Here is a 23,765-nt window from a genome sequence, read left to right on the forward strand (position 1 = left end):
TATGCATTGCTTTTCTTTTGTCTTTATATTTTACGTGAGTACTCTCTCACACTCACAAAATCCACTTGTCTAAACAAGGAATTGAATTATTCTACGATTATTATTAAAATAGAAATTCCGGCCAGAGATGAAAAACACGGACAAGATTGTGGCGAGTAAGGAGAATTCAGCTAAGAATTGTTGCGATAAAAATAGACTTTTCATTCTTCAGTAAAAGCTGACAGCAAATTCACGGTGGCGAATGCGGGTACAGAATTCTTGTTCCGTAACTGCAATCGCTCTGTTCAGCACCATTCAGGCACAGGTTCAATTTCTACTCAAATTAATAATTTATTAATACTAAGTTATAGCCGTTGTGACGATCCGTGTTTCGTATAATTGCTTTTTTCACGACGAGGGCGACACTGACTTCGCTTTTAGGCGGAGTACCCAAATTCCTTCGCGTCATCGTCAGTAAAATCTCCATAACGCCAGAGGTTTAACTGAAAACAAGAGAGAAAGTGAACTATTTTAGTACTAAGTCTGCACACTGAAAGCAGTCCCAATTTTTTCTCTAAGACTGTGTAGAGCAAGCGAGACAGAGACAGTTCACAGTCTAGAACATCAGCACGGGCAGTTGGCACATGTCTAAATATCGCACAAGCTCTAAGCTTGTTTTCAGGGGTGGGTAAAGGGAGTGATCATCATGGGCTTACATTTAGGGGAAAGGGGTGGCGTAAGGTCTGCTGTAAAGTTGAATTTATATTGACGTGTGCCTACTGCTGCCTCGTCCCCAGGCGCCGATCGGCCGGACGGTTAGGGCGGAAAGGCGGAAAAACTGGGAGCGCGGGGGTTGATGGTTAGGGAGCGAGTCCGTTTTCCAGTCCGCTTCAGGCCCACAACGCCAAGCAAACCGTGCACGGCAGTCCCACAAAGCCAAGTGAACCGTACACTACCAAGTAGGAGGACGCCTGGGGACGAGGCAGTGCCTTCTGTTTGAAATGACCGACCGACCGCACACGAACGGACGAAGTGCGGGAACATTGTGAAGTTGTTACACTTCAAGGGAAGCACATGAAATCGGTAAATTTGATAACTTACTCTGGCTTTCCTTGCACCATCCTGAGCTCGGTAATATTCTTCCATCAGCTTCTGAAGACGTTTTTCCTTCCTCTTCTCAACAATCACAAGACCGTCCGTGACAAGAGACTTGGCGGTATCATCTCCATTCTCCTGTACCAGGGTCACATAATCCTAACAACACAAAGCACAAGCAATTATACCAATAATTCGTGAGGCGCTGTTCTGTTAGTCTGTTCACGGACCATCTATTTTCTCCAAGTTCGAAAAACTGCGTGGCCAAAATATAAACCGCGGGGGATTTAAACGAGCGCGAACGTAAGGGAGGGTGGGGTGGGGTAAGAGTGCAAGAGTACATTAAAGGGGTTGTTGTTGTTATTGTTGTTCACCACGGGCAGTTGGAACATTTCTAAATACCGTAAAAGCTCTACGCTTATTTTCAGGGGTGGGTGAAGGGAGGGATCATTTCTCGAGGAATCATTTCTCGAAGTTCACCGAGATGGCGTGGCCAAAATATAAACCACGGGGAATTTAAACGAGCGCGAACGTAAGGGAGAGTGGGGTGGGGTAAAAGAAAAAAATTGCCCTGTATAGGATTCCTCAATGACGATTCTGTACTTGAGTTTGTCTCAGCTCCAAAGGCTTCATCGGTCAGTTGGTAGAGCATCTGCGGAGCATTGGCTTTGGTTCAAACCCTTTCTGCCCAGCTTTACAATTCGTTGCAACAGTTCGAGTTGTTTCACAACTGCAAAAATTACTCAGTTTCACTGGCATGATACTCTTTCGCTTGTTGACAAAAATGAGCTGCTATAGTGGCTGTATCATTGTTCAATAAGTCGCTACGTTCGCCTGTCTTACAACAAACTTTGTTTAATTTGGACGGTTATCTGTGTTTACGAAGAAGTATTTCCAGTTCAGTGAAGCTAAATGCAGTCGGGGGGAACAAGTGCCAGTTGATGGCAACATCACTTCTCCGAGAAGTGACTGAACCCGCGGTTTTCGTCCCAGAAGTTGCTAAGCAACATGGCATATTTGTACGCGCGATTGCTTTCGGAGTACTCGTGACCGCTCGAGCTAGTTTTTGATTGGACGAAATAATTCGGAAGTTCTTCGAGTGCTTTAATGAAGCTGAATAGACTGAATAGTGTGCGAAGAGTAGATATCGTCGTTGTGTTTATGTTAAGACAGTGTTTGTCGGCAAGAGTACCAATTCTCTTTCCTGTGTCTTGTTATGAAAATATCAAACACAACGCACCACCAATTTTAACACATAGTGATTAGTAGTCCCTAATAACTGAAGACACCATCCTCGATGTTCCTTGCCAAATAATGATTAGTGTATATGAATATTTTTACCTGGCCTGCAGTTTTGTACTCCACGTTCAGCATAAACTGCCTGTTCTGAATAGAAAATAAAAAAATAAAAAAATCAGTTCTCTGCGTATCGGCTCAAAGTGAGACGCGCAAACGTCTCTATATAAAAAACAAAGGCGTGGTCTTCTAACCAGCGTTTTGAAATCGTAGAATTGTATTTGATGATACGATGGACCAAAACTAAACTGCTGACAGTTCCGAGGGGCTCCCTTTGACGTTTTTCGATATTGCATGGAACAAAATGCCGCGAAACAACCCACTAAGTATTGGGAAGAACAACGATGATGAGATCAGATTCTTTAAAAAACGCATTTATTATGTACAACACGACAATTCAACGGTTTTGAGGAAAAAAACCGAAGGACGTTTAGAAAAACTCGAAATCACTAATACTTACAATGACCAGATTCCTGAAGGACTCTATAGCATCAGCAACTTGTTCAACCTAACGAGAATAATAGCGAGAATTAGCAGACAAAATGGATAACCTCTAGACCGGGCGCTGTGATTGGCTGTGTGTCATTTCGCACGAGGCTGTGTACATGTAGACACGGTAACGACTTATCATTGCATTTTGTTAGCTTAATTTTACAAAAAAATGTTTACATAACCTGAAACAAATACTCGAGAGAGTTTCAGAGAATTCGAAGGTGTTTAATTGAGTCAACCCTCGGCTACAGCTTGGGCTCATTTAGTCTTTTTTGTAGTCATTATTTGGGTCATCACTCAACGAAACATTTTTTAATCCCTGGATGTATTACCAATTTCTTTGAACTACCATCGAAAGTCATACCGATCGTTATCGGTACTAGAGACAATTTTAATAATATTTTGAGTTTGCCACTGAAAAGGGTGATTGGTAAGGGTCCGGCATCAATAGACGAGCAGTATCCAGTGAACATTACTTACGTCCTTTGAGAGTTCAATAAATGCCATATTGTACTCGTGTGCTTGTGGAGGAAAACTGAAAAAAAAAAATAAAGACAATAATTTTAGGTGAAAGGTAGATTGGGAAGAGAAAAACAATATAATGCACTTTTATGACAAATGCCGCCAACTGATCAGTTTGATCCAAGAACTTTTTTAATACAGCGACATGTAATTTACAGTTACTGTATTCAGTCGGGGGAATAAGTGCCGGTTTTGGCAAATCTTCGTTCAAGCACTCGAAGAATTTCTGAATCTATTTCATCCAATCAAAAGCTAGCGGCGAGTGCTCACGAGTACTCCGAAAGCAATCGCGCGTATAAATACGTCATGTTGCTTAGCAACTTCTGGGACGATAGTTATTTTGTGTCAGGCCTTTTTCTAAGAGATCGGCAAACTGAGGATCTTTACTACCCTGCACATGGGTTCGAACAGCAAAGTTGTAATGATCTTAAAAAAAACATTGAAACCCCATAACTTAACAACATACAGTTGTGGCTGGATTACCTGTGGAACGCTGAAGGCAGAGGACATAGCTTGGATAACGGTAACACTTCTTTCTGTAAGAAACATGAGATGATATTTTAATAAGAATAAAAATACTCTGAAAACATTCCAAATTCAAAAGTTAAGGATATTAAAGAGACAGTCAAGTGGATTGGGCCTCTACCTTTTTGTCTGTCTCTCCTACTTTTGGCTATAAAAATTAGCTGATAATGGCGCAAAAACAGTTATTACAGTTTTTATTCAACTATGCTAGCTCGATATCTCATACCATATTTTTTTCGATTAAACGCCGTGGCGTTATAAAACTTTTCGTGATTCGAGTGTGGCGTTTATTCGAGGGCGGCGTTAATAAGAGGGAGACGTTTATTTAAAATTCGACTATTTTCTTGCTAACAATAGAATGGTGACGACATGATTTAAAAAAAGGAAAATTTTAAATGCTGTCTAAAAGTCATTTTCAATATCTTAAAACATTTACAATCAAGGAAAATATGTTTTTTTTTAGTGCAAACTGATTTTTACTCATTGCTTTTTGACTCTATTATTGAGTAAACGCCGCACATGATGCGGCGTTTATTAAAATTTCGCCATAATGTGCGGCGTTTATACAGGGCGGCGTAATTCGAGGGAGGCGTTTATTTGAATAAATACGGTAAACAATGAACTAAGCAGTGAAAAAGTCTGTTTTCCTAACTCAAATGTACTTACGTTTCCATAATCAATGTAAAACACATGAATTTCTTTGGGAGATGCAACGCCTTCCACACGTGCTCTGTACCTGAAGATAAACAGCACAATAGTGAAGGGTAAGTCACTACGCATGTACCACATCAATGCTACAGTAACATGTAAGTACTTGCCCTCGCCCCTGTGGTGAGGGGGACTCTTCTATATGACGAACATGCAAAACAGGATTTTGATGCTTTGGCCGGAAAGGATGGGATGCATGCGATGGGGTGGGTGGGGAGGGGAGGGGAGAGTGAGGAAAGGCATGGATAGACTAGTCTAGGGGCTAGGGGACTTGCTATGGGAGAACGTTACTTTTCCGTGAACACAGAGTCGATAGATTTGCCAGAAACGTACCAGTTATTATCCACAAACAAAGCTGCACATAAATCTCCTTTTCTCGCTGTGTATGAGCCGGGTAGTGGTGGATTACTGCTTAGCTCATTGTGAAGATCATCCATGAGTTTCTCCAGCTGACCACCTAAAGAAATATATATATAAAAATGTCGTAATCAGATATTTCGCTTCAGTTCTAACTCCTCTTAGGGACTAGTGATTTAAAAAAAAAAATTTAAAACTGTATCCCGAATAAAAGGAATAGTCATGCTTGTGTGTGGTTTTTGAGCGCGCAGTAAATGAAATCTTAGGTGTAAAAGGAACGTATAAATAGACATTGAGCGCGAACACGTCACGAAGAAAGATCAACACCCGAGTTGTGTTCTGCCCATAACTTCAAACTGCTGATAAAAATGTATCATGAAATTTGCGCTACGTAAATCTATCACTCATAAAGTGCCTAAAACACGAAACTACTTCACATGACACATTCGCCCGCTTACCTGAGTCAACGTGCTGCGCCCAGAAAGAGAGACTTTGCTTGGTTTCGGTGACAATGACCTATAATCAAGACATTAAACACGGAATAAGAAGTAGTATATTAAAAGATCACAGAAACACCACATGCCTGTCATTGAACTTCACAGTTACAACAAACCTTCTTATAATTGCACTTTCTTTCTGTTTCTTCCACAACAACAATATTCTTAGGTTCCTCGTAGTTGGCCCATAACTGAAAACAACAAAACTGGCGTTAAACAATCCGCATATATACATTAGCGTCGCTAAGCAACGCATCCTTTGAAACGGCGCTTGTTGCTCAATGAACAAAGAAACGCCGCTTCGTTAAATGTCCGTACAACCCGAAAACTTTCTGATTCTCATTGTCCAATCAAAAATAAGCACGAGCACTTCACGAGCACGACAAGTTGTGTCCAATAGTAGCAATGAATATCCCTTCGGAGAACCGTGCACTTTATAGCCCAGTTAATTCACTGCAGTTACAAGACACTAGGTAATTTACAACCTTATTATGTATTATCGAGAATTTGCTATTTTGAATGTAAGTCCCTGACTGCAAGAATTCATACTGGCCTTCAACACAATACAGCATTTTCAGTCCTTTTTCGAAACTATTTGCTCGCCCTTTACCACTCAATCATGCTATTGGGGATATATTTCGACGCATTTGCTCCAGAACAAGGCGAAAGTGAACTCTTTTTCAACACCGTGCTAAGGGCTACAGTTGTACCTTAAGTTTCTGTGATTTTGCTTGTTCTTCAGCCTGTGTAAGCTGGTGATAGTAACTGGAGCGCTCAGCTGTGAAGTGTACTTGAGAAAGACCAGCCTGCAAAAACCAGACAGAAGAACAAACTATCAAACAATGGGGGTCGTACGAGACCCACTAAAAACAGTCATTAACTTATTTTGAGTCAAGAAGAAGAACGTTTTTTCTTGTTACCTCGACCAGTGCAACAGAAAGATTGGTGTTGTCCACAAATAACCAGCCAATGAAATTACCAGCCTTGTCTATTGCTTCAACTTGTACTTCAACCTAATACGTCAATGAGGAAAAAATAAGCAAACCAAACGATTTCAGAAATAAACCGACTTTTTTCTGCAATTTTGAAAAGGGTAAATTCATAAACACGTTTGTAAATAACAAATTAGATGCTTAGGGACGGACCATTATTTTTTTGGAGGGGGGGGGGGGGGGAGAAAAATATTGAAAAAAATTGTTTGCAGGGCCTAGAAAGACAAAATAAATTGTTTGCAAACACGATATGTATAATAAAAAATGGTAAGAATTTCGAAAAAAAGAAATGTTTGCAGAGGTGCATAAACTAAAAAAAAAGTTTGCAGACGAAAATTTTTCATACCCCCCTCCCAATAAAATAATGGTCCGTCCCTTACTCTGTCCGTCCCTTGAAACTACAACAGAATAACAAAAAATCTCCCTTTGGGCCTCAGAAACAAATGATGCCAGATTTTCCTTACAACGCCCGCTTCACTTATGCCGTAATTTAGACTTCAAGTTAATTGTTCAGTTTATACACTGAGGAGGCCCTGCTAGGGTGGTTGCCTTATCCCTTATCCCAATAATTCTGAGAGCAGTTATTCCTTATCCCTAAAATTACCAATTGAGAGCTGTTATTTAAACATTTATCCCTTATTCCGAAGATAATTTTTTAAGTTATGTCTTATCCCTAAAACCCCTAACAGGGCGCTTTATTGATTTCTTTACGTTTTACCTCTCTTTGCATGCAGAGTTCCTTGGTGAAACTCAGAGCTTCATCGCCATGCGGCTCTCCTTCAGTAGCAATAACTCCTTGAGATGTGACTATTCTAGCAGCACGAGGACATGAAATACCTAAACACAAAAGATAAATATAAAATTAACAAAAGCAAACAACAGTTTACTTGCAGGGTCAGTAGCAGAGCTTACAGCATGCAGCAGAACGTAATCTCGGAGAAATCAGGAACAGAGCTTTTAGTTTAAAACGTAGAGTTTATTGTTGTTGATGTAAAACGTAGCGGCCTCCGCAAGAAGAGGGGGACTCATCGCGGCTGCTAACTATTCAGTATTTTGAAGGGGCTAAGTCACGGTATTTTATTCTATATATTTTCTTTTATTAAGAGCTGTAAACTTCAATTTGGCAGACCAAAAGTCATTTACATTGTATTGGCAAAATCACGGCCACATAACAAACAAGGATGCTTTTCGAGCACTGAAAATGACACTTTTATACATATTGAGATAAACTTGAAAAAAGTTGGGGCAAAATTTTTCAAGTTTTCCCAACACAATCCGTTAATCTTCTCGAATTTTGCCCATCCATTTTCTATTTTGGCCTTTCTGTGTTTCTTTTGAGTTCTTCTACACTTTTAAGCCGTTATTGTGATATTTCAGTTAATTCTATGACCAGTCGGTAAGTGCCGAAATTGGCTTATGTTGCTCCCTTTAAGCAGCTACGTAACAATTTTTTGTCATTTTTCTGATGAACAAATTTACTTTACAATCGATGGAAACCCTTTCAAAGGGAAGAAAAGAACAAAACTAATAATAAACAAAAAATAAGCAAACACGGTCGCAACTGAGGACGATTAAGACAGATCAGGAACACAAACTGAAGAAGTTGGTGATCTTTTTTTTAACATGCGGCGTCGGTGACCTATACATGCAACTCTGTTAACTGTCTGTAAAAAAATGCACCGAAATACAAACTCACCAGCAACAAGGAAAGTTATTAGACAAGTCTCCTTTGGAAGATACAATCTTAGTCTTGAACCGCTGGCAACAAACTATGAGAAAAAGACAGGGAGAAAAAATAACATATTCAGCATCCAAAAAAATAATAATATAAAAAAAACGGAAGTTTCTCTCCTTATAGTCCTCTCCTCTAAAACTTGTTTCTTTGGTTGCGAATCAATCTTATTCTTCACCGGATAACCTTGTTTTAATCCATAAAGCAAATGCGAGAGAAGGATATATCTTTAAGAAATGGCCATTTATTTTTTTATTATTTTTTTGTCAACAACGAAAGAAAAAGAAACTAAATTTCAACAATCACTTACTTCAACTATTCCTGAAGATCTTCCTGCTCGTTGTAAGAATGGTAAGAACTGTTTTGACTTTGCTGAATCCTGAAATAAAAATACAATACCAATAATATAAAAACCGTACACACAAACGCGCTTTCCTGGCAGAAATAAAAAATGATACCATGAACCATAAAATAGCTACTAAAGGTGTGATGAGATGCAAGTGGCTAAGTTGTGTTTGTTAGTTTTTTTCATTCACTGCAAGTGATCGCGAAAAAAAGAAAGATGAACTCTCTTAAGAGATGAATTTGATGGCATACATTACATGAAGCACAGTTTTTAAGGAGAACAACAAAACTACTAGTTGTGTACGTGGAATTTAAAAAAAAAAATGACGTGAGCTGTTAAACGTTTAGACTTCTTTCTGCCTCAAAATAATTCAGCTACAAAAGCGAAGGGGAGGCAGAAAGCGCCGATATTTGCGAATGAAACTCGCGCCCACTGAGGAGAGAGAAAATGTTCCTCGCGACCTTCCCGAAATCACACGCGACGCATGCATACTCTCCCCAGTCCATTCATCGAAGGCCGCGAGTGTACGAGCTCAGGTGAGGCTGGGGACTGTTTTGGAGTCTGGGCAACCTAGGATTAATCGCCAACTCACCCCTGACAGATCTGCCACTCTGTGTATAGGTGATTCCTTCTTACTGTGCAATCCTTTACCATTCTTATTTGCACGTGACTCGGCTGCTAGCAATTCATCATAGCATGAAGACCGCTGATCATCGTCTTGCCGGTGCCGTAGCGCGGTCGCAAATCCTTTGCTGATAAGAGCTTCAGCTACGTTAATACCAGTAATAGTAACTGTTGCACATGTTTTTTCAGGGAAACCGTCGCTTGGAGGCTTGATATAATCAACTTTTACGTTTACCTGGAAGACGAAGGAGGACAAAAAGCAAGGTTCATACCCTTTTTCACAAACAATTTTCCAGGACTTTTCAGGACTCAGATTGATTTTCCAGGACTCCAAAATTCACATTTACCCTTTTACTCCCTAGATCTGAATATTATTTCTCCTTACTGTCTGCGGTACATTTCCTATAATGTTAGTTCTGAGAATTCTGGTGTTACTTGAGTTTAACAGATTTCCAGACCTTTCCAGGACCGGTTGTCTAAGTGCCGTGCAATAAAATTCTAAGACTTTCCAGGTTTTCCAGGACCCATACGAACCCTGAAAAAGCGCTGTGAGACAACTGCAGTCATGGGATAAGTAAGTAGCTTTTTTGTTTCGCAGAAATTTTCTTAGGCTAGATTACAAGTTGCTGTTCGGAGAAATGAGCTCACGCTTCCCTTCCCTCACCCCCCCCCCCCCTCCCCCTGAAAAAAGAGAATGAATACCGGGCTCGTGACGTAGCAGCAGCGGTACTCGACCCTAAAAATCTTCTAACAAAAAACAGCAGGACAAATCAAACACAATCTAAAAACATTGTTTGTAGACAGGAATGATTTTCAGCAACCTCTAGAACACTAGTAAGTTTGTTACGATGGTGAAGTTTTGTCATTACCTTCTTGCCGATTAATTTCTTTCTAAGGAATTCCCTGGCTTCAAACATGTAAGGGACGTCATACAGCGGCCTGGGCTTCCTGTTATCTTTGTTAGTGATAGTCTCCTGTGCAACAAATCAAGATATGCATGTGAGAATTATAAAATACTAGCAGCAATGCAAATGGCGTAATTCATTATTCGTCGCATCTGATAACGTTTTGCAGGATTCATCATCATCATTTATCGTCGCGCCAGTAGGTGAATAAGGCCGTGTTTTGGAGAATTGCCAGAACGAATCTAGCTTGAGAAAACAGCCACTTCTTCAAGCCAAACCGGCCGTGAGTGACCCTGAGAAGAGCCTATGTTATTATTCGCATGGTTGGACGAATCTTGCACTCCATGGCACAATCTGGCAATTAGCACTCTGACTACGAAAATCTTTAACTACTTTTTCCTCACGGTTACTTTTCGAAAAATTGATCATGCCTGTTTCTGAACTTTAAAACGGACTTTGCTACAATATAGTAAGACTTGACAAAGCGAATGTAACATCCCCCCCCCCCCCACCCCGTGTTTATAAAACGCGCCAAGAGTGCGTTTTGGCATTGTTATCCTTATTTTGGTCAAAGACAAAAGTCAAGAGCCATATCGACACAAAACCAATATTTCCGAAAGTGTTACACTTTTTTTCATCAATAGGCTATTTCTGAGTTACCGTTTGCCTGTCTCAAAACGAGTCTACGTGCGAAACCATTCGTATGAAAATGAGTTTCACCTTCAGGTCCATTTTCATGCAAATCAAACTCATTTTCATTTGAATGATTTTGTGCTTAGACTCGTTTTGAAGTAGAGGCAAAGGGTAACTCGGAAATGGCCTATTGATAAATCATTCTGTCATACCTGAGTGCCATCTTCTTTAGGGAGTAACCTTCAAGAGCAAAAAGAAAAAAAATACATAGATATACATGTACTGTGTTAGCAGCCTATAGCAGATAACAGAGTTGTAACGTCTTACAACCATTTTGTACTGTGTACGTGTACCATGTAAAGCCAACAAGGTTAAATTAACCACTGTTACGAATGTCAGCAGCAAACGTGTCGATCGTTAGCGCTACATATCCCTCATTGAGAAAATTTACTTGCAGCATAGATCTGCACTCGTGGGTTAACAGAAAGCTAAATGTATTACAAAGTCAGGTTTACAAGACGAAATCATTGCATTACAGCTACAGTACCTGGGCGGTCTCAAGCTGGAGAAATGAATTTTCTTTTGTGCTCCATCAGCAGTTTTGATGACCAAAGCATCTGCATTGACACATTCTACAACCTGCAGATAAAAGAAAGCATTTTTTTATTAATTGAAAATAAATGCTGCTAAAAAAGCGTATCTGCCAATCTATGTAAGTCACATCTTGTCTAGAAGTAAAATCAAATCTTGTACCTGGCGAAACGTTTTAACTGCTTCGGTTTTTTATGTTACATGTAGTTACAATTTGTTGCTGATTTCTCTTCAAATTATGAGTTTCTATCCTTTGCCAGGACAAAAAAGATAACACTTGAACTAGATGTTAATCCCCTGTGAAACAGGTCTAAACGGGAAGTTTAAGAGGAAGCTCAAATTTATGGCTTTAATGGAGGAATTGGAAGAGGGAAGGAGAGTTTGCAATTGTTCTGCATAATAGTAGCTTTCAGGCCTTCAACTTACCTTTCCAGTAAATTCTTTGTTTTGAATGGGGACTGTGGGTGCACTTGGTACATAGTCTTTCCATAATCTGAGTCTCTTTTCCCTGGCAAATCTACAAAACACAACAGACCTTGTTAAAAGCTTGCACGCTTGATCCGACAGCATTTTAATTCAATTTTTTTCCCTTGATCCAACAGCAGAAAAACGTGTCAATGATAACATTTTTATTTTTTTTATTTTTGTCAATGATAACATGACAATACAACTTACTTTTCTGCAGCGCGCAGCTTGTCGTGTCCTTTAGAAAGCACTGCCATGCTCCAATCAACACAGCGAGCAAATCCCTCGCGGAGTAATAATTCAGCAATGTTTCCAGCCTAGAGGAAAGATGTTCAATGTAACGAAACAAAACTTAACAAAAAATCAACAAACAGTAATTAGATAACGTATCACGTTTGTGCAACTAACACGCAAATTGCGAGTTAAGTGGTGGGGTTTCATTGTGCCTTACAGTCAAATGAATTGTACGAGTGTCAATACAAACTCAGCTACATTAGTAATGGCCAAAATCTGAAAATAGAAGGAGTTTCATGTACAATGTAACTGATCTAACATAAACCTTCCTCAGCTGGTATAAGGAAGCAAGCACATGTAACCATAACAAGAGTTACCTGTAATAGTTCAAAACTTCTTTGTGGTGTATTTGCTTGTTTAGGATTTTTTTTTTTTTTTTTTTTTTTTTTTTTTTTTTTTTTTTTTTTTTGGTGTAATACATTGAATCAAAGTGACTTACTGGGTGAATTATTGATCCAAGGAAATTCTGATTGGATACTCCTGAATAAAGGAAAACAGCAATATTTATTTGATATTATATATATTTTTTAAAAATTTTCAGAAAGAGCACACAGCCATTCTTTGTACGTTGTTATTTAAGTCCAATAAATTAATGTTCTCTTGTGCCTTTAATACACATGCATGAGTCAGACTGTTTTAACCAAAACATGTGCAATAAAATTGACTAAATGTTTTTCCATAAACAAGTGAAAAAAAAGCAATCTCGGCAAAAATGAGGGTCTTGCTAGAAAGCACGACCGTATAGCCTCACAGTGATAAACAAAATGTTTCTATGTATATTAATCTTTTCCTTGTTTTACAAAATCTGTCAGTAGTGTATACTACAGTCAGTATTATAGTTGTTTTAACATAGTAACGGTTTGAAGCCAGAAGTATCTTATTCAGTAGTCCATGAGGTCCATATCATATGGGCGAGAGAACTAAGAAAAAACCTGTTGTCAGTAACCATTATTTTATCGTCATAATTATTCACTTTTACCTTCTAGAATTATCTTGACTTCTCTTTGTAATAATCGGCTCTCAGTGAAAAACTTTGCCTGGTAAAATGAACACAAACAACTCAATCTCAATTACAAGAGGTACATTTCTGCTGGGGGGCAGTGCATGTACACCACATGTTGTAACAAGGCCTAAGCACACTAAGTACATTTCTGACAAAGTACATAATGCCATATAAATATATACATGTATTAGACCATTTGATTTTATACATCCTGTGTTGCAAGGTCAACAGAACAGGCAAAATGTATGTCTAGACAGTATTCGTGTACAGTGTAGTATCCCAGTTTGACCGGTTTAGAACAGAGCAAGATGTATGCATGCATGAATAGGATAAGAATAGAGCGGTTTTCACTTGAGTGTCGAAAGTAAATTGCGTTTGCTTTGGTTTTGCATTACTACGCTTATTGATTGGCTTAAAAATCTCGCGGCACTTTCTCAGCCAATCAGGAGTAAAACCAAAACCAATCGTGACTAGCTTGCACACGTTTTCCCGTGCTTCGTGCCAGCTACATGTATTTGCTTCAAGTTTTGATTGGTTCACTGGATTGTCTGTGTCCTTTGTGATTGGCCAGCAGTAATTACTTTGGTTTTGGTTTTACGACACTCAATTGAAAACTGCTCTAACATCAGACAAAGAAATTTCAAAAAAGGAACAAACTGTCACCATCATATCATGATAATTGTTATGCTGTTTTATTGCAGCAACAACAATAAGCTATTAATATTTTCATCTGCTCTGACTAATAGATATTATTTACAAGTACAAAAATAGAAAGTAATTACTAAAGATAGAGAATACTTATTATTGTAGTGCCACCTACTTCATCAGAAAATGGCTCTGGAATTTCTTTGTCTCCTTCACGTCTGATCATTGGACACTAAAATGAAAACAAGAGACACACTTTCAAGACCTGCAGTGTCGTAATAGATTTTTATGTCACAGAACTACCGGTAATCAGTAAAAATGCAAAAGAACAAGCATAAAATTCTACAGTACACGTTGAACTACATGAAACTTTAATAGTGATGGACGTACCTTGATTCCTGTAAACAAAACTGTCACATGGTAAAAGTCTGGCAGTAAAAATGCTCTTGCTGTGCAACCATCACGGACATGTTCAATAACAGCTGTAGAAGTGGGAAAAATAAAAGTCAGTACAAAACTAAACAATACTGACAGTTTTTTTAATAAACTTGGAAACTGCATATTAGCCAGGGTAGATAATGATAATGACCATGCATTAATTTTTTCATATGGCGCATTTTCCATATGTATGTGACCAAATGCGCTGTAGATAACAGTTTTACCAGTAAAGCAGCAATTTTGTACATGACACTGGGATGAAAAGAGGCTGTAAGTCTAGTCTTTCATGACCAAAACATAACAAGAAGCCTGAATGTGAAATCTTGTGGATCATGTATGTTGAGATACAGCTGTGCTTGGATACAGTAAGATCAGCATTCAAGCCAAGTGGCCCACACATCCAGCACTTAACTCTGGTTTCGGTAGCACAAAGTGTCTACTAGTGATGTAGGAGTGTTTCTACTCCCTTGTAGATGGGATGCTAGTCCTTAGTTTGCAGGGTGTACCCAGCATTTAATTTGGCAGTCTCCTTTTATACACCTGGGTGGGAAGAGGCACTATGAGGGTTAAATGTCTTGCCTAAGAACATGCCTGGATGCAACACTGAATTTGATAAAAAAAAAAATGCCATACAAGTAGACTATATTTTAAATACTGGGTATTAACCTTTTTCACAGCTTTGCATGCATGTAACTACATATACACACGGTAGTACATGTATGTAAAAAAAAATCATGACGCTTACCATTAAATTCCTTTCCATTATTAGCATCAAGGAAATGTCTTGGGTTTTCCACATTCCATGTTATTTCTCTGATGTGCTATTAAAAACACAATAATTAGCACATCTTTTTTTACAAATGGTAGCTACATGTACCTGTTTATTAATTTTTATTTTTAAGTAGACTGGTACCACAAGTGACCTTTCAGGAGAATATGATAGTAAAATAAACAATCATGTCTGGATTCAAGAATAAACAATAAAAAAATCTACTTACATTTAATAATATTTTAAGCAAGAGGAAAGTGCTACTAATCTCAGTGTTGTGTTGTTACAATGCATATAAACATGTATTAAATACTCACATCTGAAGCATCAGCAGCCCACTTTCCTTTTGCCACTGTTTTTGCCATCTCTTCCAGGTCAATTAACTTTGTTTGATCACTGAAAATAAAAAATAATATTATCCTAAATTACAATGTACATGTAATGACTCCAATTTTGAAAAGTCATGTACATGTATCTCACTAATGAAAGTGACTTATAATTTCTAGGCTTAAGCTATTTTGACATGTACTACATTAAATCATGCATTCACTTAATACAAGCTAGTTAATATATATGGAACCCCAATATAACAATCCTCGATATAATAATATATCTGTATAAAATGAATATTCTATGTCCTGGCAAAAGTTACAGTTTATTATGGGACCGAACCCGAATACGATATATACGAAGAGGCGGACGAACAAAAATCTTCCCAGATATAACTACAGTCACAGTCACAATTAATCAAAATATTAATTAATCAATACAACAATTTTATGATGATATATGAAAATGATACAGTAACTAAGTATAAAAATAAGCCACGACGTTTCGAACTCATCTTAGTTCATTATCAAGTAGATAAGAATAAAATAACGCGAGTTTAAGTTTAAATGCAAATAGAGGTGATAGAGTATATTAGAATATTTTAAAAAAGTGTTTCCGCTACTTAATTGTATATTGAAATGTTCTCTCATTAGGATACAGTAACTGTATTCTTAAAGCCTCTTTATCTAGTTAAAAAGTATGTCACAACTGTAGGTTAACTCCGATATACACTATTTTGGTTATTTTACGGCCATATCGTTATATCCGGAGTTTCGATGTATAACGATTCCTCGATATAACAATATAATTTTACTGCTCCCTTGGCACATCGTTTTATTGGGGTTCCACTGTATATATTCAGGTAATTGTGAAGAACAGCTCCCTTTAACCAACTGTCGGTCGTCTGTTGGTTGTCTGTCGGTCGTTTGTCAGCCAACTGTCGGCCGTCTGTTGGCCGACAGGTTTTTGCCATGCTGTCGGCCAAAAGTCAGCCGACAGTCGGTGATGTGTCGGTAGGATGTTGGTAAGGTGTCGGTAACCTGTCGGCCGACTGTTGACCGACAGTCGGTTACGGGGAGCTATTCTTCAGCAATTAACCATCCACTAACCCAACTACACTGTACATGTACATCTCTGGTATCTGTGCACACACCTCCGATTAAGCAGACACTTACATTCTAGTTATGGTCCGAGCCACAGAGAAACAAGTTACATATTAAATTTCCTGACCAACTTCACATAAGCTGACACTGAGACACCTGTCCTAAAAAGACACTTTTTTGTGTCCTAATCGTAAGTGTTTATATGCTTATGGGAGTTCCCACTCCACTGTACTTGAATATGCACGAAGGTTAATAAAATTGATTGATTTAATAATAATAATAATAATAATAATATTAATAATAATAATAATAATAATAATAACTTTATTAAAGTGTCAAACAGAATAGCAGTGGATACCACTAATTAAGGACACCTATCTAAACTATTAATTAAAAATAGCTTCCTATAAATTACAATCCAAAACTATTCATTATATGTATTTTTACAATTAAAATTTAAAAAGAAAATACATCGACGTAAGATTATTTTTAAAAAGACTACAAAATTTAACTGCTAAAATAATTTAAAAAAGGAAAAAATTAAAACGCCATAACTGATTTTTAAAAAAGGCATAAAATTCATGTGCTGCACAATTTACAATTTGTGCAGGTACTGTTTTTGATGTTTTATATAAATTATAACAATATTAGTTAATAATAATACTTTAAGATAAATACACTTGATTAACATGCTAAAAAGACTCACTCTGATGGCTTGATGCCCCCACGTCTGACTTCAACAAGTCCTTCAGATACTATAGCTTCTGTTACATTTTCAAGTTCATCTCCTGACAAAATAGTAAGACATACATGTTTAATTATTACCCTACATGTATCTCTTCTTTCAAATGATTCATCCTTTCTGCAATCAATTAAGTTAGTTATACAGTATACAGTCAACTCTCTCTTAACAGACACCTCTATATAAAGATGGACACCTCTTTTAAGACAGACACCTGGTGTTGGTCCCGTCCATACTGTTTTCAGTCATTTTACTGTAACTAAACTCCCTATTAGATGGAAAACTCTCAAAAACAGACAGTTGGAGACGGTCCTGACAGTGTCCAGTTTAGAGAGAGTTGACTGTACGTAAGAGTTTCATTAAATGTAGAAACTAATTACCTTTCTGTAAATAGATGCATCCATATTCTCGTCCTGTTCCAGGAACTTTGTATTCCACAGAGAATAATACTTCTTTGCCAATCAGCTTCTTTCTGAGAAATTCCCTAGCTTCCCATGCAAAAGGCTGTTGGGTGGAAAGCCAAACAAGTTTGTTATTTAATAATTAATTTAAAGTAAAATCTCAATGCAGGACTTGCCATAATGTGCATTTTGTGACCCATCATGGTGAATTGACTCACTAACTTCCAGCTACATCTGAAAAGCCATGACTCCAAGAACGAACCAAGATGAACTTTTAATGACATTACGCCATTATTAATAGTGCATTTCCTAAGTACTACTTACACCTGTATGAGGTTACCTAACTGTGCATTTCACACTAACAATACATACTGGGATGTTGTGGTTTAATTTTACCCTTGGAACAATAACTATTTGATAAAACAACGGTTTGTAACTGACCTTAAAAAATATGTTAAAAACGTATAAAAACTGAATTTTCGGTAGCTCTCTGCTACCTTCATCAGAGTTAAATCGGTTCAGTTTATGTTTTTTTGGTATTTTCCTTTATTCTAGCATATGGTAACACCTGATAATGAATATAAAACTAAGGAAAATACAACATTGTACTGTGGGTAAAACTAAACCACAACATATATATACACCAGTGTAACATTTGGTATTAAGGGGATTCTGTGTTTATCTGATCTTGTCTTTATGATGCCAGAGCACTTTTACTAAACCTGTGAAATTCATGTAGGTAGTGGGATAAAACACACTCATACAGGGATATCGTTAAGGGCTGGTTGCTGGCTATTTCCACCAGCTCAAAGAGAACTTAAATCCGGCTGAAATTTCACATTAAAAATAAAGACTTGGGTAAACTTTTAAGGCTGCCAAGGCATGGAGACGCGGTGGCCATGTTGCGCGCGGTAAGGCGGTGGGGCGGGGGGGGGGGCGGCCCCCCTAGGGGGGGCGGAAGGCCAGAAAAGCCAGCTGGGCTGGCTTAGTGTTTTCTTAGCTTCATCGCTGCTCCTACATTGTATTAGTTCTCATTGTTTCACCATAGTTCGTAATTCTTTTGTTGTTGTTTTTTTTCTTTGTTTATTGTTGACCATGCACTGATACTTATATGTAAGCGCTTTTATACACTTTAACTAACCCTTTTGTTTCATGGGTAAAGTAAAATCACTCTATGTTGCCAGTGCGAGCCAGAGGGAGGGCAGAGCATAACTTAACGGTGAGCATAACTTAACGGTGATTTAAAACATACAATAATATTCAAAAAATACATAATTTGTAATATTTTAATCTACCAGTACACTAGTATTCAAAAAAGTTGATGAAGTTCCTTACAGAGCACGAAAATTAGAAGTACAAAAAGTAATATAAATTGGCATTGATTAAAGGGAGTCAACAGATTTTTAGAAAATATAATAAAATTTTCCTATTTTTTTTCCCTTTATTATCTCAAGCATTATGAATTATTGTCAAATTGCTAAATGATCAAGTATTAAGTTATAAAGATATGCTGTTAATCCAGCAAGGGGGAATTGATTAATGGGACAAATTATTATTATAAATCCACATGTGGGACTCGAAGCTGGTCTTCAAATTATTAAAACAATTATTTTAGTCTATTACAGTTTAAGCTCAGCTTGAAGACTATAATTTATATTTAGCCTAGGATTTCGTAAAAAACGACTGTATGTTTCCCGGCAAAAAGTGCCGTAATTTTTTCTGTCCAAGTTTGTAATTGGATACACAACCGATACTTTTCGTGCCAACAGAAAAAGACTGCGGCACGTAATGAAATGCTATTGGTCGCATTGTAAGGTCATTCATAACGAAATGAACAAAACACGATATCTTTTTCTTTTAAACAGCCTATTGAACGAGACAACTTGCTCACTTGTGTGAGCCCTTTTAGAAAGGAAACCACACAATTAAAGAGACAAATACTCGTAAAATAGTTAAGAATGTGTAAGAAGCCGCAGAAACGGAAAACATTGCTGAACAATGTAGTAATGTAACAAACCTCATCACGCGTCTCGACGCTTCCCTCCACGTTTGGATTTGATCTTCTCGCCAGTTTTGGTGCGGTCACATTGGACAGGCATAACTGTCTTTCGGGAGGAGGACCGCCTCGGGGTTGTCCACGTATCACTACGCTATCTCCTGAAAGAACCTGTGTTGAAATAAAAAAAATTACAGGAAAATCAGTTTATTTGATTCCAAGTCACGGGTAAAAGGTTTCTCGATTGATGTAAAACGTGGCACTCGAAAGTGTCTACAGAATTTCAACGAAACGACTCTAAATAATTAGAGGGAGTTAGAGTTGTATTACCTGTTTGACAATTCCACGATTCATCTGTACGGTCTGAGACATTATTATTTTTTCGCTAAGAACCTAAATTACTCGCCACAATTCAAAGGTAAAAGGAAAGAACTTTTTCACGCAGACTACTATATTTGGAGTTAGTATGACGTCAAAACTGTACCGGAACTGAAGAAGTTTTCCGAAGATTTACGATTCTTTCCGACAAAGCCCGACGAGTTGGGGCCGATGAACAAAAGCAACTTTTTTTAGTAGCTTATCTCTGGACATTTTCAGTATCAATAGTCCAAAAGGGTCTTAAATTAGAAAGATTGTCAGTTTTATGTGGTTACAGGCGTCACTTCTTGAGTAATCCTATCGCTTATTTACGCTAAATGGAAATGGGGAACATTTACGAAGTGTCCACGAAGAAAGCCGATGAAGGACCGAGGGTCTCCTACGCTTAAAGGCGAGACAGCTGACCAAAAGTATATCAGACGAAAGCCGGTACGTAACGGAAGTGAAAATGTTGAAGGGAAAGTCACTAAGAGTCTTAGTTTCTTTAGTAATTATTGCTTATGCAGGAAATCTACAGCTTGTTACTTCCAGTGGAGACGATTCCACAGTAGCAGATTTCTACAATGAAACTACAGTTAGTCGCATCGCTTTCGGGAGCTGCAGGTAAAACGAACGATGAACACACAATATGGCGTCACCCACTTGGATACTTTTTCCGCAAGGTTTTTAACAATATTCCTCTTCCCCGATTTCATAATTTTCCTTTTCCTGAACAGAATTATATTGGAAACACACTTAAACACGTGCGAAAGGCCTGTTATGTTTATGAACTTATCGTTTTAACATGGAAAGCTCTTGTAGTGTGTGTGAAACCCTTCAGGTCTTGTCATCTAGAATTTTTTTTTTGTTTTGATTGTAGTTAGGCGAGGTTCCAACTGTATTTTTGTAGCTGTACCCGCGTGCTTCCAGTCATGAACATAGGAAGTCATTTCTGTTTTGCTTTGTTTTTTTTTTCCCTTTTGTTGGAATTATAGTTTTCCCAAGAGACCACAACCACTGTGGAAGCATATTTCTGATCAGCAACCAGATTTATGGGTTTGGCTTGGAGATGGTAAGAATGTCAATCATATTATTGCGCGAACCTTACCGAGCGTGCTCTGTTCGCCAACTTTAATTTATAGCACGCTCTGCCCACGAAACACGGTTGCATTTTACCTCTTTAGCAGACTAGTTTCCTTCTCACATCGGCAGTTAAACCAGTGTTTGAACTAACAACACAAAAACAACACAAATCCTGTATCTTCTTTTGTTCCTGTACCTTTTCAATCTTACAGAAATAAAAGAGCCATCAAGAGCCATGAGTATGATTTCCCACAAAAAAGTTAAGAAAATCGCCATTCATTTTAAGGTCATTGCCCTGTATTGCATTGCGCATCCTTACTGCGCAGAATTTTATGCGTATTTAGTGCGCGTGCGCGCGAACAGCAACAAAATGGCAGCTTTTTTCTATGTGGCTAAGTCCGCGAGAGAAGTAAATTGTCACTTTCTCCTAAACGAGCCTGGTGACCTATCAATTTTTTCTCATATTTTTGGTGTAGCGATCAAATTCTTTCTGTAAAATGAAAACAGATCAATTCATGTGTTTGAAAAATAAATTATCGCTAAAAAGGTGTACTTTGCCAGTACTCGCAGAGGAATTATAAAAGAATTATATGGAATATACATGGTCTTCCTGCTCCTTAACGAATCTGGTGACCCCCCTTTTTTATTTCAAAATATAAGTTCCCTTAAAGTTATAAACCAGTAGGCGAAGTTTGGTTAAAAAATTGTGTTCAGTTCTATTTCAGGGCAATGACCTTAACACATGCCATGGCGCGCGTCAACTGCACATGGTGCACGAAACTGATGTCAACACGGTAAAAGAAACCAACTCAATGCACAGGAAATGATGCAATTTTTTGCGGCAAAAAAATGTCAGCCAGAATTGATTTCCTGCAAGTGACACAAGTTGCCCATTCCGAGCCATTCCTCGGCGTACAGACAAATGAATTATGTGCAGTCACTCGCGCACGATTTCAAAGTGAACTTACTCAAGTAATTCTATTGACACGAAATGAGTGACTTGGAGCAAGTCTAGGTTACCCTCTATGGGAGGCACTATCAGAGACACTATTGTCTTGCCTAAGAACACCAGTGTCTTGCCTAAGAACACAATGCAGTAACCGAGCCTGGGATTGAACCCAGCCCTCTTGATCTAAAGTCAAACATGCTAGCCATTGGCCTCTGCACTTCCCTCAAATGACTGTGCACAGTGACTGCTTGATTATTATGTCAACCCCAGTGCATTCTCACCCTCCTTTAGGTGTACTTGAATGATAATAATCAACAAGAGTTCAACTCTTAGACACTATCATCCTTAAGCTTGTTTGACCTAGGCTTTATTCTGTTCTTTTAATGAGAAATTTGGTGTTGATCACCCTTGCAATTATGCAGTTAGGGTAAAAATATGTTTGTGTTTTAAGATATTTTCAATTTTCAAGTCTCAAGGAGACACTGATTTTTATTATCAATCCAAGATGCCAAGAATTTTGCCTAGCATCTTATTTCCCTGATGGTATAAGGGGTTGTCAAGTTTCAGCTACAGCTGGACTTACCTATTAACTAAATGTTTTTTTTTCTGTTTTGTAGCTGTATATGCTGACACCAAAATAGTACCACTTATGTGGAAACCTTCCCCTCTTGGTGAAATGGTGGAAAAATTTAATGCCTTAAAGTACTCCTTGGAATATCAGGTTTGGTACCCAATCCATAATTCAATAATTGAAATTACTGTAATTGAAATTAGTTATTTATAATACCGGTTATATATTTTTATACTTATTATTATTTGAAGAGAACACACTGTCCAAAACATGTGGCACTATGCCAGGTCGACTACTTTTTCAGACTGCATTTTGTGATGATGCTCAAAATAAAAACCCTTGTAGCCATACAACCACACTCTATAAGACATCATATCCATGATATCTGAATGTGGCAATCAAAATAGAGAATGAGGCCATTACAATTAATATAGTCAACCAACAAGATAAGATAATTAGGTGACTGTTACAGCAAGGAGCCCAAAGGTGTGTGACCACTTTTAATGAATGCACATTCTTTCATGCACATTTATCCAATCAAAAGCTGAAGATGGCTGTCCTCAGCCTCTATTTGTGTTGTTGCAGAAAATATCCATACCCCGCCCACGGAAGGTTTTGTGGTTTAAATCCCCCCACCCCTCTAGAAATTCCAGTTGAGCCCCATACTTTCCTTTAAAAATTTTGCCCCCACCCCACCCCCTCTGAATTTCCAATTACCTTCCATGGAGTGGGTGTGGATATTTTCTGTGGAAATGCACAAATGTATAGTCTGCATGAAGAAAGAATGTGAATTCTTTTGTAGTGTCACACTTTAGAGCTTCTTGCTGTTATTGCAAAATAATAAACAATTATTGGATGAGGTTTTTGTGATATCCGGAATAATCAAGGTCGAGGTAAGTGTTATCAGCCAAAGCCGAAGGCTGAGGCTGATAATACTTACCGAGACCTTGATTATTCCGTATATCACATAAACCGAATCTAATAATTGATTTATTATACATTGTTTTTCTGGAAAAGGAAGTAATGACAAACGATTTTAACCTGTTTCAAAACTTGTGCTAATTCCGGCTGGTCGTCCTGCTAAATTGTGGAATAGTTTCTTCCCAATTTCTGCTAGTCATTTTGTGCTTTCCGAGACTTTATTGTCCAGCAATTTTTGAACTTTGGTCAAACTATTTCCCGTTTGAAGAAGTGAATCGACGAACTATGAATTTTCTTCGCAGCCAGATGCCTGACACATTGCTCTTGGAAATCATGCATTGCACGCGCAACCTACAGATTAGTGAATAATCTGCTAGCGGATTATTCGCTTATCTGTAGGTTGT

The 23,765-nt window shown here is 38.0% G+C and overlaps 2 protein-coding genes across 4 annotated transcripts in view; one reads left to right on the plus strand and one right to left on the minus strand.

The window, feature by feature from the left end:
* Window positions 1–2: 2 nt before the first annotated feature.
* Window positions 3–19,939, minus strand: LOC144644436 (staphylococcal nuclease domain-containing protein 1-like). The gene is made up of 31 exons (XM_078503918.1): window positions 19,811–19,939; window positions 19,502–19,651; window positions 17,464–17,587; window positions 17,048–17,129; window positions 15,226–15,304; window positions 14,885–14,960; window positions 14,092–14,183; window positions 13,877–13,933; window positions 13,033–13,090; window positions 12,493–12,533; window positions 11,970–12,076; window positions 11,721–11,811; window positions 11,251–11,342; window positions 10,916–10,943; window positions 10,035–10,139; window positions 9,134–9,400; window positions 8,506–8,574; window positions 8,160–8,232; window positions 7,182–7,300; window positions 6,392–6,484; window positions 6,182–6,277; window positions 5,588–5,662; window positions 5,433–5,490; window positions 4,951–5,074; window positions 4,576–4,645; window positions 3,868–3,920; window positions 3,343–3,397; window positions 2,831–2,878; window positions 2,416–2,460; window positions 1,081–1,233; window positions 3–482 (listed from the first exon to the last, which is right to left on the minus strand). The coding sequence occupies exons 1-31, from the start codon at window positions 19,850–19,852 to the stop codon at window positions 417–419; spliced, it is 2,688 nt and encodes an 895-aa protein (XP_078360044.1). The 5' UTR covers window positions 19,853–19,939; the 3' UTR covers window positions 3–416.
* A 125-nt stretch (window positions 19,940–20,064) lies between these two features.
* The window catches only part of LOC144644453 (uncharacterized), an 86,075-nt gene continuing 82,374 nt past the window's right edge, over window positions 20,065–23,765 (plus strand). For 2 of the 3 annotated variants that reach the window (XM_078503946.1, XM_078503945.1), the window contains exons 1-3: window positions 20,065–20,461; window positions 20,833–20,909; window positions 22,487–22,590. In XM_078503946.1, the coding sequence (XP_078360072.1) occupies window positions 20,307–20,461; window positions 20,833–20,909; window positions 22,487–22,590 (336 nt within the window). In that variant the 5' untranslated portion in view covers window positions 20,065–20,306. The remainder of the gene's footprint in view (window positions 20,462–20,832; window positions 20,910–22,486; window positions 22,591–23,765) is intronic. The other variant, XM_078503947.1, reaches the window with a different exon arrangement.

Source organism: Oculina patagonica, chromosome 2 (assembly GCF_052425735.1).
Source record: "Oculina patagonica isolate OP01 chromosome 2, crgOcupat, whole genome shotgun sequence".
Taxonomy (NCBI): domain Eukaryota; kingdom Metazoa; phylum Cnidaria; class Anthozoa; order Scleractinia; family Oculinidae; genus Oculina; species Oculina patagonica.